We start from the raw sequence: 14,858 nt of genomic DNA on the forward strand, positions 1-14,858 counted from the left end.
TCATCTTTCACAATATCCAGTTTGAGCTCCCCTTAAGACTCCCTTGTTACGTTAGAAGTTCTTAAGCGGGCCACCGTGGTAACCCAACCGTAATGGTGAAAGGTCAAGAGGAGACTCCAATTTACATTTACATTTACATTTCATATACAACAGCTATCTAAGGTCTCTTCCACAGCCAAGAGCTCTCAGTACTAGTCTGCTTCCGCATGAGTTTCATGATGTACAGCAAGCAGGAGAAACCATTTGTGTTTTGATGGCTTCAAAACAAAGCAAAGGGAGGTGCGTGGTTTCATACAGCGTGTTTTTCCGTCGCATTTGTTTCTCCAGCTGAGAGACGCAGATCCAGTTCAGTGCTGTTTCGCACACCCTGTGGTGATATGCAGAGAGGGATCATCCCCGCAGAGGGCAGAGAAAGCATATAGACCTGATTTCCACGTGATCGTGCTGAGGAAAGAGAGATCCTTGAGATCATCATCGGGCAATTTTGCAAGCTATTGTGGTTTTCTGAAGGAGCACAGACCTTTACTATTACCTTCGCCAGGCCAGGTTGGTGTGACAGCTACTGTAGGTAGGTTACTACAACACTGTGCAAATACCTTGATAAAAACAGGGTTTTACACTGTTTGCATAAGAGACAATGGATGACCCTTCATTCAGGACATTCAGATCTTAAGGTCCACAACTTTCTTCAGAAAACTTTCAGTAGAGCTGTTGATAGTGCTATTAATATTGTTGTCTCTCATAATTTGACTTAATCTTATTATCTCCTTAGCCCATTCAGTTTCCCTAAGCACTGCCCTGCCTGTGGTGAACTTTGTCTAGTTAAGGTCTGCAAACCCTCCTTCTTTTCACTACTTAACCCATTAAATATCCCCTGGTGACCAGCTGGTCAGAGTCTGGATGATCGCTGGCTGCTTCATATACTTACAAAGCACTAAGTCTATTTGGATAGTGTTAGCATGTCCAGGAAAGGTTTGCAGCTAACTGGAATTTTCACCTATACCAGTATCTTTTTAAATAATAGAAATCAGCTAAGTCAATGGGGTTGTGCTTTCTGTAGAACACACACACTGGCTGAAGCTGCTTGCCCCAAGCGGGGTCGCGACAAACCAGAGCCTAACCTGGCAATACACCCAGGATAGGACGCCAGTCTATTGCAAAGCACCTCAAGCAGGACTCAAACCCCACACCCACTAGAGAGTGGGACCTGCTTAAACCCACTGCACCACCACACCCCTCTCTCTACTGAACAATAACACTTAATAAACTACAATAAGGATTTCTGATCCATATATGGCTCACACATGTGTACAAGACGATCATGAGCAAGCACACCAGTAACATTAGTAGTTCATTCTAATTCCCTGCACAATCATCTGAACTAACGTCCATCAGAAGATGCCACTTTCACATTCAGTAATACTTCGTGTGAGCCTGAAGCATGTTCCCAATGGTAGGAGACCAATATGGCAGTCTTCAGGCTTGTCACTAAGGAGTGCATCCTATGTGTTTACAAATCCGATCCATTCTGTTCTTTGTACTTCATCTTATTCTCTGCCGCACCTACTATCTGCAGCAGCAGCAGCAGCAGCAGTTTGACACGTTGGGTAGCATCAACGGCACAGGCACAGAAGCACGCAGGTAAATTCTCCGGATTCCACAGCGCTGCCTCATGGCCTTGCATGGTGTGTGTTGCGCTCTGGCTATAAACTTTTGTCTCTAGTTTGAGGTGTTGCAACACCTGCGGGGCAGTACTGTTCAGCAGACCTGGTTTGGCCTGTTGGTAGGGAGTGCTCTGCATCTCTTGAGTTTCGACTGTCACGGGGCAGGACTATGTGTTTGTCCCTCTCCCTGATGTGTCAGAGGGGGGTGTGGACTGGATGGCTGATCAGAAGATGAACCTGTTGGGTAGCTCAGGAGGAAACACATTTAACTGACAGCATTGGTAATGTTGACAGAGAAGTCAGAGTACAGAGGAGACGACAGCAGAATCAGGACAGTGCAGGACGCATTGCACCTCATCTTCTGGTAGGGGCTCCTTGTTCGTGCACACCAAGCTTAGGGTATGTGGGTTGTCATTATCAGGAGCTGCGTGGATTCAGCCATATATCCAGCTATGCTGCTTCTAATTGCACTTTGTATTTGTTCAAGCTATTTGTCTGAATTAAGCATTGCTCTGTTGGCATCACAGTGATGGACTGCAAATACTGCACAAAGGTTATTCAATTGAGGAGGGTGCGGTGGCACAGTGGGTTTGGCCAGGTCCTGTTCTCCGGTGGGTCTGGGCTTCGAGTCCCGCTTGGGGTGCCTTGCGATGGACTGGCGTCCCGTCCTGGGTGTGTCCCTTATGCTCTGTGTTGCTGGGTTAGGCTCCGGCTCCCCGCGACCCCGTATGGGACAGACAGTTTCAGACGATGTGTGTGGGGGTTATTCAATTGATATATTCGCAGATCGTGTACAAATTTATTGTGTTCTTGAAAACACAGCTTGGCAATTGCAGGAACATCACAGAAATAATAGTGTTGATGTGACTCTAGCACAGAAGGTGAACCAGGATATTCAAAGTATATTTACATTTCCGCTTGGATTAGATGTATCTCTTCATAGTCAGTTTTTTATCCATACATGCAATATGTATATAAAAATGTGCAATTGAGACAAATGTGAACATTTCAACTCACCATGCCAAACTTCTTTTAAACACCTGCTCTCTGTATTATGCTTACAATTTATGCAAAATGTCTTTGTTTAACAGAGGAATAACAATGACATCATCCTCTTAAGTTGTTTTCTTAAACTGACTGCACAATCTTAACGCAAAATTCAGCTGCAAATTTGCATGATTTTAAAATTTCACACTTTGTAGTAAGGAAATGCTACAGGATAATTTAGTAAACCTTTAACACAGAGTAATGACAATCTGCAAATACAAAACTTACATCAAATCATTTTGCACGGAAAAACGTGTCACCATATCCCCCTAAACACACACACACACACATTTTCAGAACCGCTTGTCCCTTACGGGGTCACGGGGAACCGGAGCCTACCCGGCAACACAGGGCGTAAGGCCAGAGGGGGAAGGGGACGCACCCAGGACGGGACGCCAGTCCGCCGCAAGGCACCCCAAGCGGGACTCGAACCCCAGACCCACCGGAGAGTAGGACTGCGGTCCAACCCACTGCGCCACCGCACCCCCCCCCCCTAAACAATACTCCTAAAATTCAAGAACTTTTTTGGTTTTAGAGAAACTGAAACAAATGCCAAGTTCCTGCTATTGTTAAACGTTCAACCGCAAAATTTTTCAGGGCTGTTAGAATATTGTACTGTGGTAGTGATCATCTGTTTAACAAACCAAAGCTGTTATACACAAACACACTTACTGGAATATGTGAGGTTTCTATAAATGTTTACTGCTAATTTTGTAATTCTGTTTCAAACGGGGGGGTGCCGGTGGTGCCGCTGTGTGGCAGGTCTAGGGTTCGAGTCCTTCTTGGGGTGCCTTGTGTCGGACTGGCATCCCATCCTGGGTGTGTCCCCTCCAGCCTTGTGCCCTGTCTTGCTGGGTTAGGCTCTGGTTTGCGGTGACCCCGCTTGGGACAAGCGATTGTAGACAATGCATGTGTTTTCTACATGGGGTGGCAAAGTGGATCGTGCTGCTGCTGCCTCCCAGTGCCCAGGTTGCTCAGGCACTGGTTTGAATCTAGCTCAAACTGTGTGGAGTTTGCGTGAGTGTGGGTTTCCTCCCATAGTTCAAAGACATGAGTTTCAGGTTAACTGGTGACTCTAAATTGCCTGTTGCATGTGGCTTCCCTTTGGTGGACTGGTACCCCATCCATAGTGTACTCATCCCTGCTTACCTGTACCTGTGAGAAGGACTAGGTATACATGTAGGGGCTGGCACAAAGGGTTCTGCTGATGCCTTACAGTTCCTGGATTCTGGGTTCAGTCCTGGCAAAGAATCCAGCTCAGTATGTGAGGAGTTTGCTTGGGTTTCTTCTGGATGCTGCGGATTCCTCGCACCGTCCAAAGACCTGTGAACTGCTAACTCCAAATTCTTGAGCTAACAAGTATGTATGTGTGATGGCCTTAGACCGGTGTCCTATCCAGGGTCTAGCGTGTGCCTTACTCTCTGTGCACTCTGAGAAACAGTAGCGATAGCCCTCCGAGAAAGGCTCTGGACCACAACAACCTTGCATTAGAATAAGAGGTAACTGAAAAAGACTGCAGGAAAACACATGAAAATGAAGGTTTATTTTCTAATGTTACATTATGTGTACTGAAACCAATATGTAGGATGACAACATGTTAAACAGTTTCCCAATACCATAAAAAAGAATTTCTTCTTTTTCTATGGCTGATTTGTGGGCAGAGGAAATTTGTACCAATGTGAGGTGACAAGGACTCTGTTTGGACTCTGAGTTGATGTTTCCAGCAACGTTTGCAGCTTTGCCAGAGCCAGAGAAATGTGTTGTGTATAGATGACTTGGCTGACTTCCAGCGGTCGTGCAAGGGTGCCTCATTACCGCTTTAGGAGGGAACTGAAAGCAGTGGGTGCGGTAGAGAAAGGTATGCAGAGTTGCTGGGTGTATTTAGACCCTCCCCGATCACATAAGCCCTTACTAATCATCTAAGCAGCAGACAAACCAGTTCCCAGCTTTCATTTAACCCACAGCTTGGGGCCATGTGCTGCACACTTCGGCAGTGTGGCTATGCAGATTCCTCTCACTTTATTTACAAATGAAAAACACGGCATCTTTTACTTGCTAGGGCACCGTCACCTGTTCACAGGTCAAATTTTCAGTAACCGTGATCTACTGCGGATTTTGCTGTTTGATAGCTTTTTACTTTTGGTGGTGAAACTAGTACCACCCTTGAATTCCTGCTGGCAGGACAAAAGTAGAAGGAATGAAGAGGGTGATGGAGATTTGATGGCAACTCAGGCCCCAGTACATGTAATGTAAGCATTTACTGGGGACGGGTGAGAATGAAACTGTGATGGATAGCTGGTAGAGTCTGACAAATGTGTAGGGTGGGAAGCTGTATCTCAGACTTATAAGCAATATTTACCTTGCCAAAGAGGGATGCTATTTCAGCCTTCCCGCAGTACACAAAGGCTTAGAGAGAGGGAATGTATCAAGAACAGTTGCCTCCTTCATGGTGGTTCATGTGATGTTCTAAATGCACGAAGCACCGAGAACAAAGCTACATACATTATTTCACATATCACAAGCTGCTTGCGGAGATGATGTGCTGAATGCACATGGTGATGATGTACGAGTCTCTTCACTCTAGATGGTTGCAAGCCCACATTAGGGAGGACAGGCAAGGTCTAAGAATTACTGAGACAGAGATTTCTGATGCCCAGGGTATTGTGTTACTACTGTTTTCGTGCGACCATATATATATACAACACTGCTCTCTTCCTGGTTGCGTTTTTTTAAGAGGTTGTGGTTTCTTTGACGTATTAAAGTTCATCCTTCAGTAACACTAGGAGTATGTTACAATAAAACTATCATGTATAAGGGCTTCCTCCACCAGATGTTAATATAAAGTCACTAAATTCCTTTGGCCACTTGTTCCTTTCCTTTCTCATTGCATTCCTCTTAAGTTAGTTTTTTTTTTCTTGGCAGTTCTCTATGTCCCTTTGTTCCGTCATCTTTCACGTACATTACGATTTAATCAATTCAGCCAGTATTAAATTAATCTATACATTAGTGATTTTGATCAACTCTTTTTGATAAACTTGTTTTTTTTTTTACAGGTTTCAAGGCAGACAATGTTTATGATATGAGACCGTGAATAAATCACACATCATGTCTAACATCATGGTGAGTGAAAAAGTTCTGTGGACATGGTGTGAAAACAAACATGTTAACCTACCTTGCTAACTAACCCGATTATCTTACCTGGTTCACGTATTTTTTACAGAATGGTCACATGCGTCGCAGGACGTTTTCTGACAGCCTCATTCTAGACGAGACAGAGAAAGGAGGAGTGGTCATCTCTGGCATCAAAGATGACACCTTTGCTGACCTTGCTGGGCTTAGAAAGGGTGAGAGTAAAAACAAATTATGAAAATAAGTTTAAAAACAATTTAAAATTTTAATAAATATTAAGTGTTTTTTTAAAAATATAAACTACATTAATTTTCTGGCTCATAAAAATGCTTTAAAGTCATTTCAAGTTTTACACATTTATACAGATAAATATTTTACCTGGGAAACTCAAGTTAAATACTCTTGAAAAAGACACATAAGCAGCGCCTCTTACTGGTCTTGAACTTGTAGCCTTCCGCTTAAAAGTGTTGCACTACTGTCTGTCTATACTCTTTAATTTAAGAAGGCAAAAATAAACCATTTTCTATTGTTATATTTCATACCAACCTTTCTTCACAGGTGATGAAATCGTTGGAGCTACCATTCGTTTTGACAACCTTAAGAAAGATGATGTGGAAAACTTGCTGAAACTCATAGAGCCTTTTGACACTAAAATGACAGTTCTGAAGAAGCAGGATATGAGGGCCAACCTGAATCTAAGTTCAGGAAACAGAGCTCCAGAAGATGTAAGTGGGGCTGACATTAATTACTGAGAGAATGCAAATGTCTTTGTCTTTTGTGATTTTCTTAGCATTTTATGTTTTCTTTTAGCTGCTGCAGAATTCATACAACAGACTCTTCAATGGCAAGGTCAGGAAGTTTCTGAAGCAGGATTCATCTTCATCTGTTCGTTCTGGAACACCAGATGCTGAAGTCAGTGGTATAAATGGACCGCTTGCAGACCCAAATGTCAAACTGGACATGGAAGGACAAAGCTGGAGCAGTAACGTGTCTGCTCCAAGTCTAAGGGCAAATCTATCCAGTTTGAATCCAGAAAACCATAAAGGAGAAATTGATGTTGGTGTTCAAAAGCCTGATCTGAATCTTTCTGCCCCCAAACTTGAGAGAGACATCAACACTCCAGATTTGGACATGAACTTACCCAAAGCCAAAGTGACTGGTCCCGATCTTGATATTGATGGTCCTTCAGGAAACTTTAAATCGCCAAACTTCAAGATGCCCAAATTTGGGATTTCAGGACCAAAAGGAAAAAGACCTGAAATTGATGCAGATTTTAAGAAGCCAAATCTAAATCTTTCGGCCCCCAGACTTGAGGGAGACATCAACACTCCAGATTTGGACATGAACTTACCCAAAGCCAAAGTGACTGGTCCCGATCTTGATATTGATGGTCCTTCAGGAAACTTTAAATCGCCAAACTTCAAGATGCCCAAATTTGGGATTTCAGGACCAAAAGGAAAAAAACCCGAAATTGATGCCAGTGTTAAAAAGCCAGATCTGAATCTTTCGGCCCCCAAACTTGAGGGGGACATCAACACTCCAGATTTGGACATGAACTTACCCACAGCTAAGCTGACTGGTCCTGATCTAGATGTAAAAACTCCAGATCTTGATATTGATGGTCCTTCAGGAAAGTTTAAAACGCCAACCTTGAACATGCCCAAATTTGGGATTTCAGGACCAAAAGGAAAAAGACCTGAAATTGATGCAGATTTTAAGAAGCCAAATCTAAATCTTTCGGCCCCCAGACTTGAGGGAGACATCAACACTCCAGATTTGGACATGAACTTACCCAAAGCCAAACTGACTGGTCCCGATCTTGATATTGATGGTCCTTCAGGAAAGTTTAAAACGCCAACCTTGAACATGCCCAAATTTGGGATTTCAGGACCAAAAGGAAAAAGACCTGAAATTGATGCAGATTTTAAGAAGCCAAATCTGAATCTTTCAGCCCCCAGACTTGAGGGAGACATCAACACTCCAGATTTGGACATGAATTTACCCAAGGCTAAGCTGACTGGTCCTGATCTAGGTGTAAAAACTCCAAATCTTGATATTGATGGTCCTTCAGGAAAGTTTAAAAAGCCAACCTTCAAGATGCCCAAATTTGGGATTTCAGGACCAAAAGGAAAAAAACCCGAAATTGATGCAGATTTTAAGAAGCCAAATCTAAATCTTTCGGCCCCCAAACTTGAGGGAGACATCAACACTCCAGATTTGGACATGAACTTACCCAAGGCTAAGCTGACTGGTCCTGATCTAGGTGTAAAAACTCCGGATCTTGATATTGATGGTCCTTCGGGAAAGTTTAAAAAGCCAACCTTCAAGATGCCCAAATTTGGGATTTCAGGACCAAAAGGAAAAAAACCCGAAATTGATGCAAATTTTAAGAAGCCAAATCTGAATCTTTCGGCCCCCAGACTTGAGGGAGACATCAACACTCCAGATTTGGACATGAACTTACCCAAGGCTAAGCTGACTGGTCCTGATCTAGGTGTAAAAACTCCAAATCTTGATATTGATGGTCCTTCAGGAAAGTTTAAAACGCCAACCTTGAACATGCCCAAATTTGGGATTTCAGGACCAAAAGGAAAAAGACCTGAAATTGATGCAGATTTTAAGAAGCCAAATCTAAATCTTTCAGCCCCCAGACTTGAGGGAGACATCAACACTCCAGATTTGGACATGAACTTACCCAAGGCTAAGCTGACTGGTCCTGATCTAGGTGTAAAAACTCCAAATCTTGATATTGATGGTCCTTCAGGAAAGTTTAAAACGCCAACCTTCAAGATGCCCAAATTTGGGATTTCAGGACCAAAAGGAAGAAAACCCGAAATTGATGCAAATTTTAAGAAGCCAAATCTGAATCTTTCAGCCCCTAAATTTGAAGGAGACATCAACACTCCAGATTTGGATATGAACTTACCCACAGCTAAGCTGACTGGTCCTGATCTAGATGTAAATACACCAGATCTTGATATTGATGGTCCTTCAGGAAAGTTTAAAACGCCAACCTTGAACATGCCCAAATTTGGGATTTCAGGACCAAAAGGAAAAAAACCCGAAATTGATGCAGATTTTAAGAAGCCAAATCTAAATCTTTCGGCCCCCAGACTTGAGGGAGACATCAACACTCCAGATTTGGACATGAACTTACCCGAAGCCAAACTGACTGGTCCCGATCTTGATATTGATGGTCCTTCAGGAAAGTTTAAAACGCCAACCTTGAACATGCCCAAATTTGGGATTTCAGGACCAAAAGGAAAAAAACCCGAAATTGATGCAAATTTTAAGAAGCCAAATCTGAATCTTTCAGCCCCTAAATTTGAAGGAGACATCAACACTCCAGATTTGGATATGAACTTACCCACAGCTAAGCTGACTGGTCCTGATCTAGATGTAAAAACTCCAGATCTTGATATTGATGGTCCTTCAGGAAAGTTTAAAACGCCAACCTTGAACATGCCCAAATTTGGGATTTCAGGACCAAAAGGAAAAAAACCCGAAATTGATGCAGATTTTAAGAAGCCAAATCTAAATCTTTCGGCCCCCAGACTTGAGGGAGACATCAACACTCCAGATTTGGACATGAACTTACCCGAAGCCAAACTGACTGGTCCCGATCTTGATATTGATGGTCCTTCAGGAAAGTTTAAAACGCCAACCTTGAACATGCCCAAATTTGGGATTTCAGGACCAAAAGGAAAAAGACCTGAAATTGATGCAGATTTTAAGAAGCCAAATCTGAATCTTTCAGCCCCCAGACTTGAGGGAGACATCAACACTCCAGATTTGGACATGAATTTACCCAAGGCTAAGCTGACTGGTCCTGATCTAGGTGTAAAAACTCCAAATCTTGATATTGATGGTCCTTCAGGAAAGTTTAAAACGCCAACCTTCAAGATGCCCAAATTTGGGATTTCAGGACCAAAAGGAAAAAAACCCGAAATTGATGCAGATTTTAAGAAGCCAAATCTGAATCTTTCAGCCCCCAGACTTGAGGGAGACATCAACACTCCAGATTTGGACATGAACTTACCCAAAGCCAAACTGACTGGTCCTGATCTAGATGTAAATACACCAGATCTTGATATTGATGGTCCTTCAGGAAAGTTTAAAAAGCCAACCTTCAAGATGCCCAAATTTGGGATTTCAGGACCAAAAGGAAAAAAACCCGAAATTGATGCAGATTTTAAGAAGCCAAATCTAAATCTTTCAGCCCCCAGACTTGAGGGAGACATCAACACTCCAGATTTGGACATGAACTTACCCAAAGCTAAGATGACTGGTCCCGATCTTGATATTGATGGTCCTTCAGGAAAGTTTAAAACGCCAACCTTGAACATGCCCAAATTTGGGATTTCAGGACCAAAAGGAAAAAAACCCGAAATTGATGCAGATTTTAAGAAGCCAAATCTAAATCTTTCAGCCCCCAGACTTGAGGGAGACATCAACACTCCAGATTTGGACATGAACTTACCCAAAGCCAAACTGACTGGTCCCGATCTTGATATTGATGGTCCTTCAGGAAAGTTTAAAAAGCCAACCTTCAAGATGCCCAAATTTGGGATTTCAGGACCAAAAGGAAAAAAACCTGAAATTGATGCAGATTTTAAGAAGCCAAATCTGAATCTTTCAGCCCCCAGACTTGAGGGAGACATCAACACTCCAGATTTGGACATGAACTTACCCAAAGCTAAGATGACTGGTCCCGATCTTGATATTGATGGTCCTTCAGGAAAGTTTAAAACGCCAACCTTGAACATGCCCAAATTTGGGATTTCAGGACCAAAAGGAAAAAAACCCGAAATTGATGCAGATTTTAAGAAGCCAAATCTAAATCTTTCGGCCCCCAGACTTGAGGGAGACATCAACACTCCAGATTTGGACATGAACTTACCCGAAGCCAAACTGACTGGTCCCGATCTTGATATTGATGGTCCTTCAGGAAAGTTTAAAACGCCAACCTTGAACATGCCCAAATTTGGGATTTCAGGACCAAAAGGAAAAAAACCCGAAATTGATGCAAATTTTAAGAAGCCAAATCTGAATCTTTCAGCCCCTAAATTTGAAGGAGACATCAACACTCCAGATTTGGATATGAACTTACCCACAGCTAAGCTGACTGGTCCTGATCTAGATGTAAAAACTCCAGATCTTGATATTGATGGTCCTTCAGGAAAGTTTAAAACGCCAACCTTGAACATGCCCAAATTTGGGATTTCAGGACCAAAAGGAAAAAAACCCGAAATTGATGCAGATTTTAAGAAGCCAAATCTAAATCTTTCGGCCCCCAGACTTGAGGGAGACATCAACACTCCAGATTTGGACATGAACTTACCCAAAACCAAACTGACTGGTCCCGATCTTGATATTGATGGTCCTTCAGGAAAGTTTAAAACGCCAACCTTGAACATGCCCAAATTTGGGATTTCAGGACCAAAAGTGAAAGACCCAGAATTTGACGTCAGTGTTAAAAAACCAGATCTGAATCGTTCTGCCCCCAAACTTGAGGGAGAGGTGAACACTCCTGATCTTAATGTCAATTTACCAAAAGCTAACCTAGCTGGTCCTGACCTAGAACTAGATACTCCAGGTCTTGATGCTCCTTCAAGGAAATTCAAAATACCCTCTTTGAAGATGTCTAATTTGGGATTTTCTGGGCCAAAAACAAAAGAACGACATATTGATGGAGATTTTAAGAAACCAACTCTGAACCTCTCTGTCCCCAAAATCAAGGGTGACATTAACACTCCAGATTTGGATATGAACTTACCCAAAGCTCAGCTGACAAGTCCTGATCTACATGTAAAATCTTCAGACCTTGATATTGATGGTCCTTCAGGAAACCTCAAAATGCCAAACTTAAATTTACCTAACACTAAAGCATCTGGCTCTGGCCTAGATGTAGAAGCTCCAGATTTTGACACTGATATTCCTTCAAGTAAATTAAAAATGTCAAACTTCAAGATGCCCAAACTCAGCTTATCAAGTCCAAAAACAAAAACTCCCCTTGACCTTGATATTGACACAGATCTAAAGACACACAATTTAGATATCCCAATCCCCAAGACTGAAGCAGGTGTAGATTCTGAAATAAAACTACCAAAGCCTGACATTGAAGGCCCCAAACTTAACATGAAATCCCCAACTGGGACAAAATCAGGAGAGTTAAAAATGCCTACACTTAGCATGTCTCCTATAACAGCAACAGGTCCAAGCTTTAACACAGATGTTGGTTTAAGGACACCACACGTTACAAACACCAAGATAAAAGGAGGTCTCAATACACCACAAATAGATGCAAATTTACCCACAGCTGGAATTTCAAGCCCAGAACTAGATCTCCATGTTCCAGAAATAGACATTGATTCTCCAAAATTCAAAAACCCTCATTTTAAGATGCCCAAGTTTGGTTTGTCTGGGTCAAATATAGAAGGACCAGAATCTGATCTGAATGGGAGATTTGACATGCCTGACTTAAGTATCTCTGCCCCTAGAGTTGAAAGCAAAATACATACTGCAGACTTGAATGCGGATGTACCTAGATCTGACCTAAAAAGTCAAGATCTTCATCTAAAGTCTCCAAATCTTGACAGTGATGCTCCATCTGGTACACTTAAAGTACCAACATCCAAATTCAGTTCCTCAGGACCAAAACTGAAAAGATCAGATATAGACAAAAATGCTGATATTACTGTGGATCAAGGGCTCTCAACTCTCAAGACAAAGGAAAACAACCCAGGGATACAATTTAAAAGTGACAGAGTACAGGTCCCAATACTTGAGACTAATGTAAGTCCTTCAAAGAGCAAAATTAAATGGCCAAAAGATACTGAGATAGATACTGAAAACACAGACATCAGCCCAGAGCATAGCAAGAAAATGCTACCTGAAGCAGTAATTGATGATGAAGTGGAGGTGCCAGTTTTTAAAACTCACAGACTACTTGCTGCTAGTAAACTCCACGGAAATCCTGAAAGCCTTGACCTCCAAAAAGGCAACACTTATACTGCTTCTCCAGATGCAAAGATTCCTAAAACTAAGCTTCCCAGTGGCACTGTCTCTTTGCCCAAGATCAATTCTCTATCTAGAAGAGGCTATGAACCTGATTTCCAACACCTGAAAGGGGGTAAACAGACATCGTCATCACCTATAGATGTTGCAGAAAGGTTACAAATGTTTAAAGACTCTCAATCAGTGAAATCTTCATCTCACAATACTGATTCAGGTTTAAAGGGAGAAACAACTGTCCCAGGAGTCAGTACTGGCAGTTCCTCTAAAATCAACAGGGGAACCTTCAAAGTAGTAAAATCTGATGATAGCTAAGGCAATGGAGGCTACCTGGTACTGAGAGCACATGGCAAGCACAACAGCAGCAAGAGCTAAGTTAGGCCATTATCACCATGATAGTTTATGAACACTACAAACAATAACAGGATGGGCATGTGGAGAGACCTGTTTTCTAAGACTAATTCACAGAAGTTCAAAATAGGTACAAGCAAAAACATATTAATAAACCATCATGGTACAGTATGTGGTTTGTAATCATGTTAAAATGGGCAACCATTAAGGAAATTGATTGTTCCATTGTAAATATAGAATGTATGTTTACTACTGCAAGTTTTTGGATGTTAGAAACAAAATAATGTCAAATTTGTGATTAAGAGGATTATATAGCTAATTACTAATCCTATTTATGCCAAATGTACTCCTTTTTTTTTACTTTTTGTTTTCCTATCCATAGTCTCCAAGCCAGTATTTTTCATAAAAATGTTTTAAACTCTTTAAACACAGCGCTATGTTTTATCATAAAAATGCTATGGAATAAAAGAACTTTTCTTATTAATGACAGATGGGATTTCAGATATTTAATGTAATGTGTAATAAACTCATCCAATAAAAATACATTCAATGAATCATTTAATTTAAAGGACTTGTAAAATACAATAAACTTACTGTATGTTCCACCATGTGCTACTGTTTTCAAGTTTGTTTAAAATTTTATTTTACCAGACAACACTAAAGCAATCTAGAAATAAACAGTTGTACAAAAGACAAGCAACTGAATGTGTGACATAATCAGAAACATTGTTAACGTACTTACCAGCATGACTCTGTTCTGCTGCCAAAATAACCAATATTTAATTTACAATACCGACAGTGCTATTTTTTGATATTAAACAGGTGGGTGTACAGTACATGGCACAGGAGGACATGTTGCAATAAACCATGGTTTAACTGCAGTTTTGTGCAATGCATTTTTATATATTGGACCAGACAAAGATGACCACCGTATTAATTAAGCAAATCTGAAAACTTTATATTTGATGACACTGTTTGGATGGACAACCAGTAGAGAGAACTTGTGTGGAGGGGTGCTGGTCTGATCAAAAAAATCCCAATATGATAATGGGTGAATGTGGGACAGCAACAATTTCTGACTTACGCTTTTTCCCAACCAGCTGTGGTATCTTTCAGGAGACGCGTCTAACAGGCTGTGGTCCTTCCATAATTCACATTTACCAAACACATTTACCATGTCCTCTGTTAATGAGTGATGTTCCCGTTTTTATCTCCATCTTTAAAGCCTTCAGCTAAAACTGACCGACCATCTGCCACCCTTTTTTCACACAATGTGTTGTTGACCAGCTCACACTACAATATCTAAGTAAAAATATACCAAAAAACTTCAAAATCAGATGGAATTCAGATTTTCTGGAATGGTTCTGGAACTGGCTATGAGGAATAATGACCATCAGTAAAAATACCATTAGAAGGTGGCTGGTGCCGACTAAAGGGCGGAGGTTTTTGCTAACATATTCAACTTCTCCTACCCAGACAGTGGTCCCTTCAGGCTTTATATCAGCAACAATTGTTCCAGTACAAAAACAATAGGCAGTGATAGCTGTGAATGCCTATTGCCTGGTTGCACCCATTCCAACAGTCATGAAAAGTTTTGAAAGACTAGATATGGCTCACATAGGCACAAGATTAGTTATGGTTTGTATTCCTGGC

General features: G+C 41.6%; 1 protein-coding gene across 15 annotated transcripts; it reads left to right on the top strand.

Annotated features, from left to right (window-relative positions):
* Positions 1 to 1,933: 1,933 nt before the first annotated feature.
* LOC108918125 (neuroblast differentiation-associated protein AHNAK) lies at positions 1,934 to 13,600 on the top strand. 15 transcript variants are annotated; one of them, XM_029254158.1, is made up of 7 exons: positions 1,934 to 2,028; positions 5,765 to 5,831; positions 5,932 to 6,055; positions 6,399 to 6,565; positions 6,651 to 7,671; positions 7,903 to 10,149; positions 11,011 to 13,600. In XM_029254158.1, the coding sequence occupies exons 2-7, from the start codon at positions 5,817 to 5,819 to the stop codon at positions 13,167 to 13,169; spliced, it is 5,733 nt and encodes a 1,910-aa protein (XP_029109991.1). In that variant the 5' UTR covers positions 1,934 to 2,028; positions 5,765 to 5,816; the 3' UTR covers positions 13,170 to 13,600. The 15 variants fall into 15 exon arrangements, with proteins under 15 accessions (XP_029109991.1, XP_029109990.1, XP_029109994.1 ...); XM_029254157.1 differs by having other exon boundaries at positions 7,903 to 10,359; positions 11,011 to 13,596; XM_029254161.1 differs by adding an exon at positions 7,672 to 7,902 and having other exon boundaries at positions 6,651 to 7,461; positions 9,037 to 13,595.
* Positions 13,601 to 14,858: the final 1,258 nt, after the last annotated feature.

This window comes from Scleropages formosus, chromosome 8 (genome assembly GCF_900964775.1).
Source record: "Scleropages formosus chromosome 8, fSclFor1.1, whole genome shotgun sequence".
NCBI lineage: Eukaryota > Metazoa > Chordata > Actinopteri > Osteoglossiformes > Osteoglossidae > Scleropages > Scleropages formosus.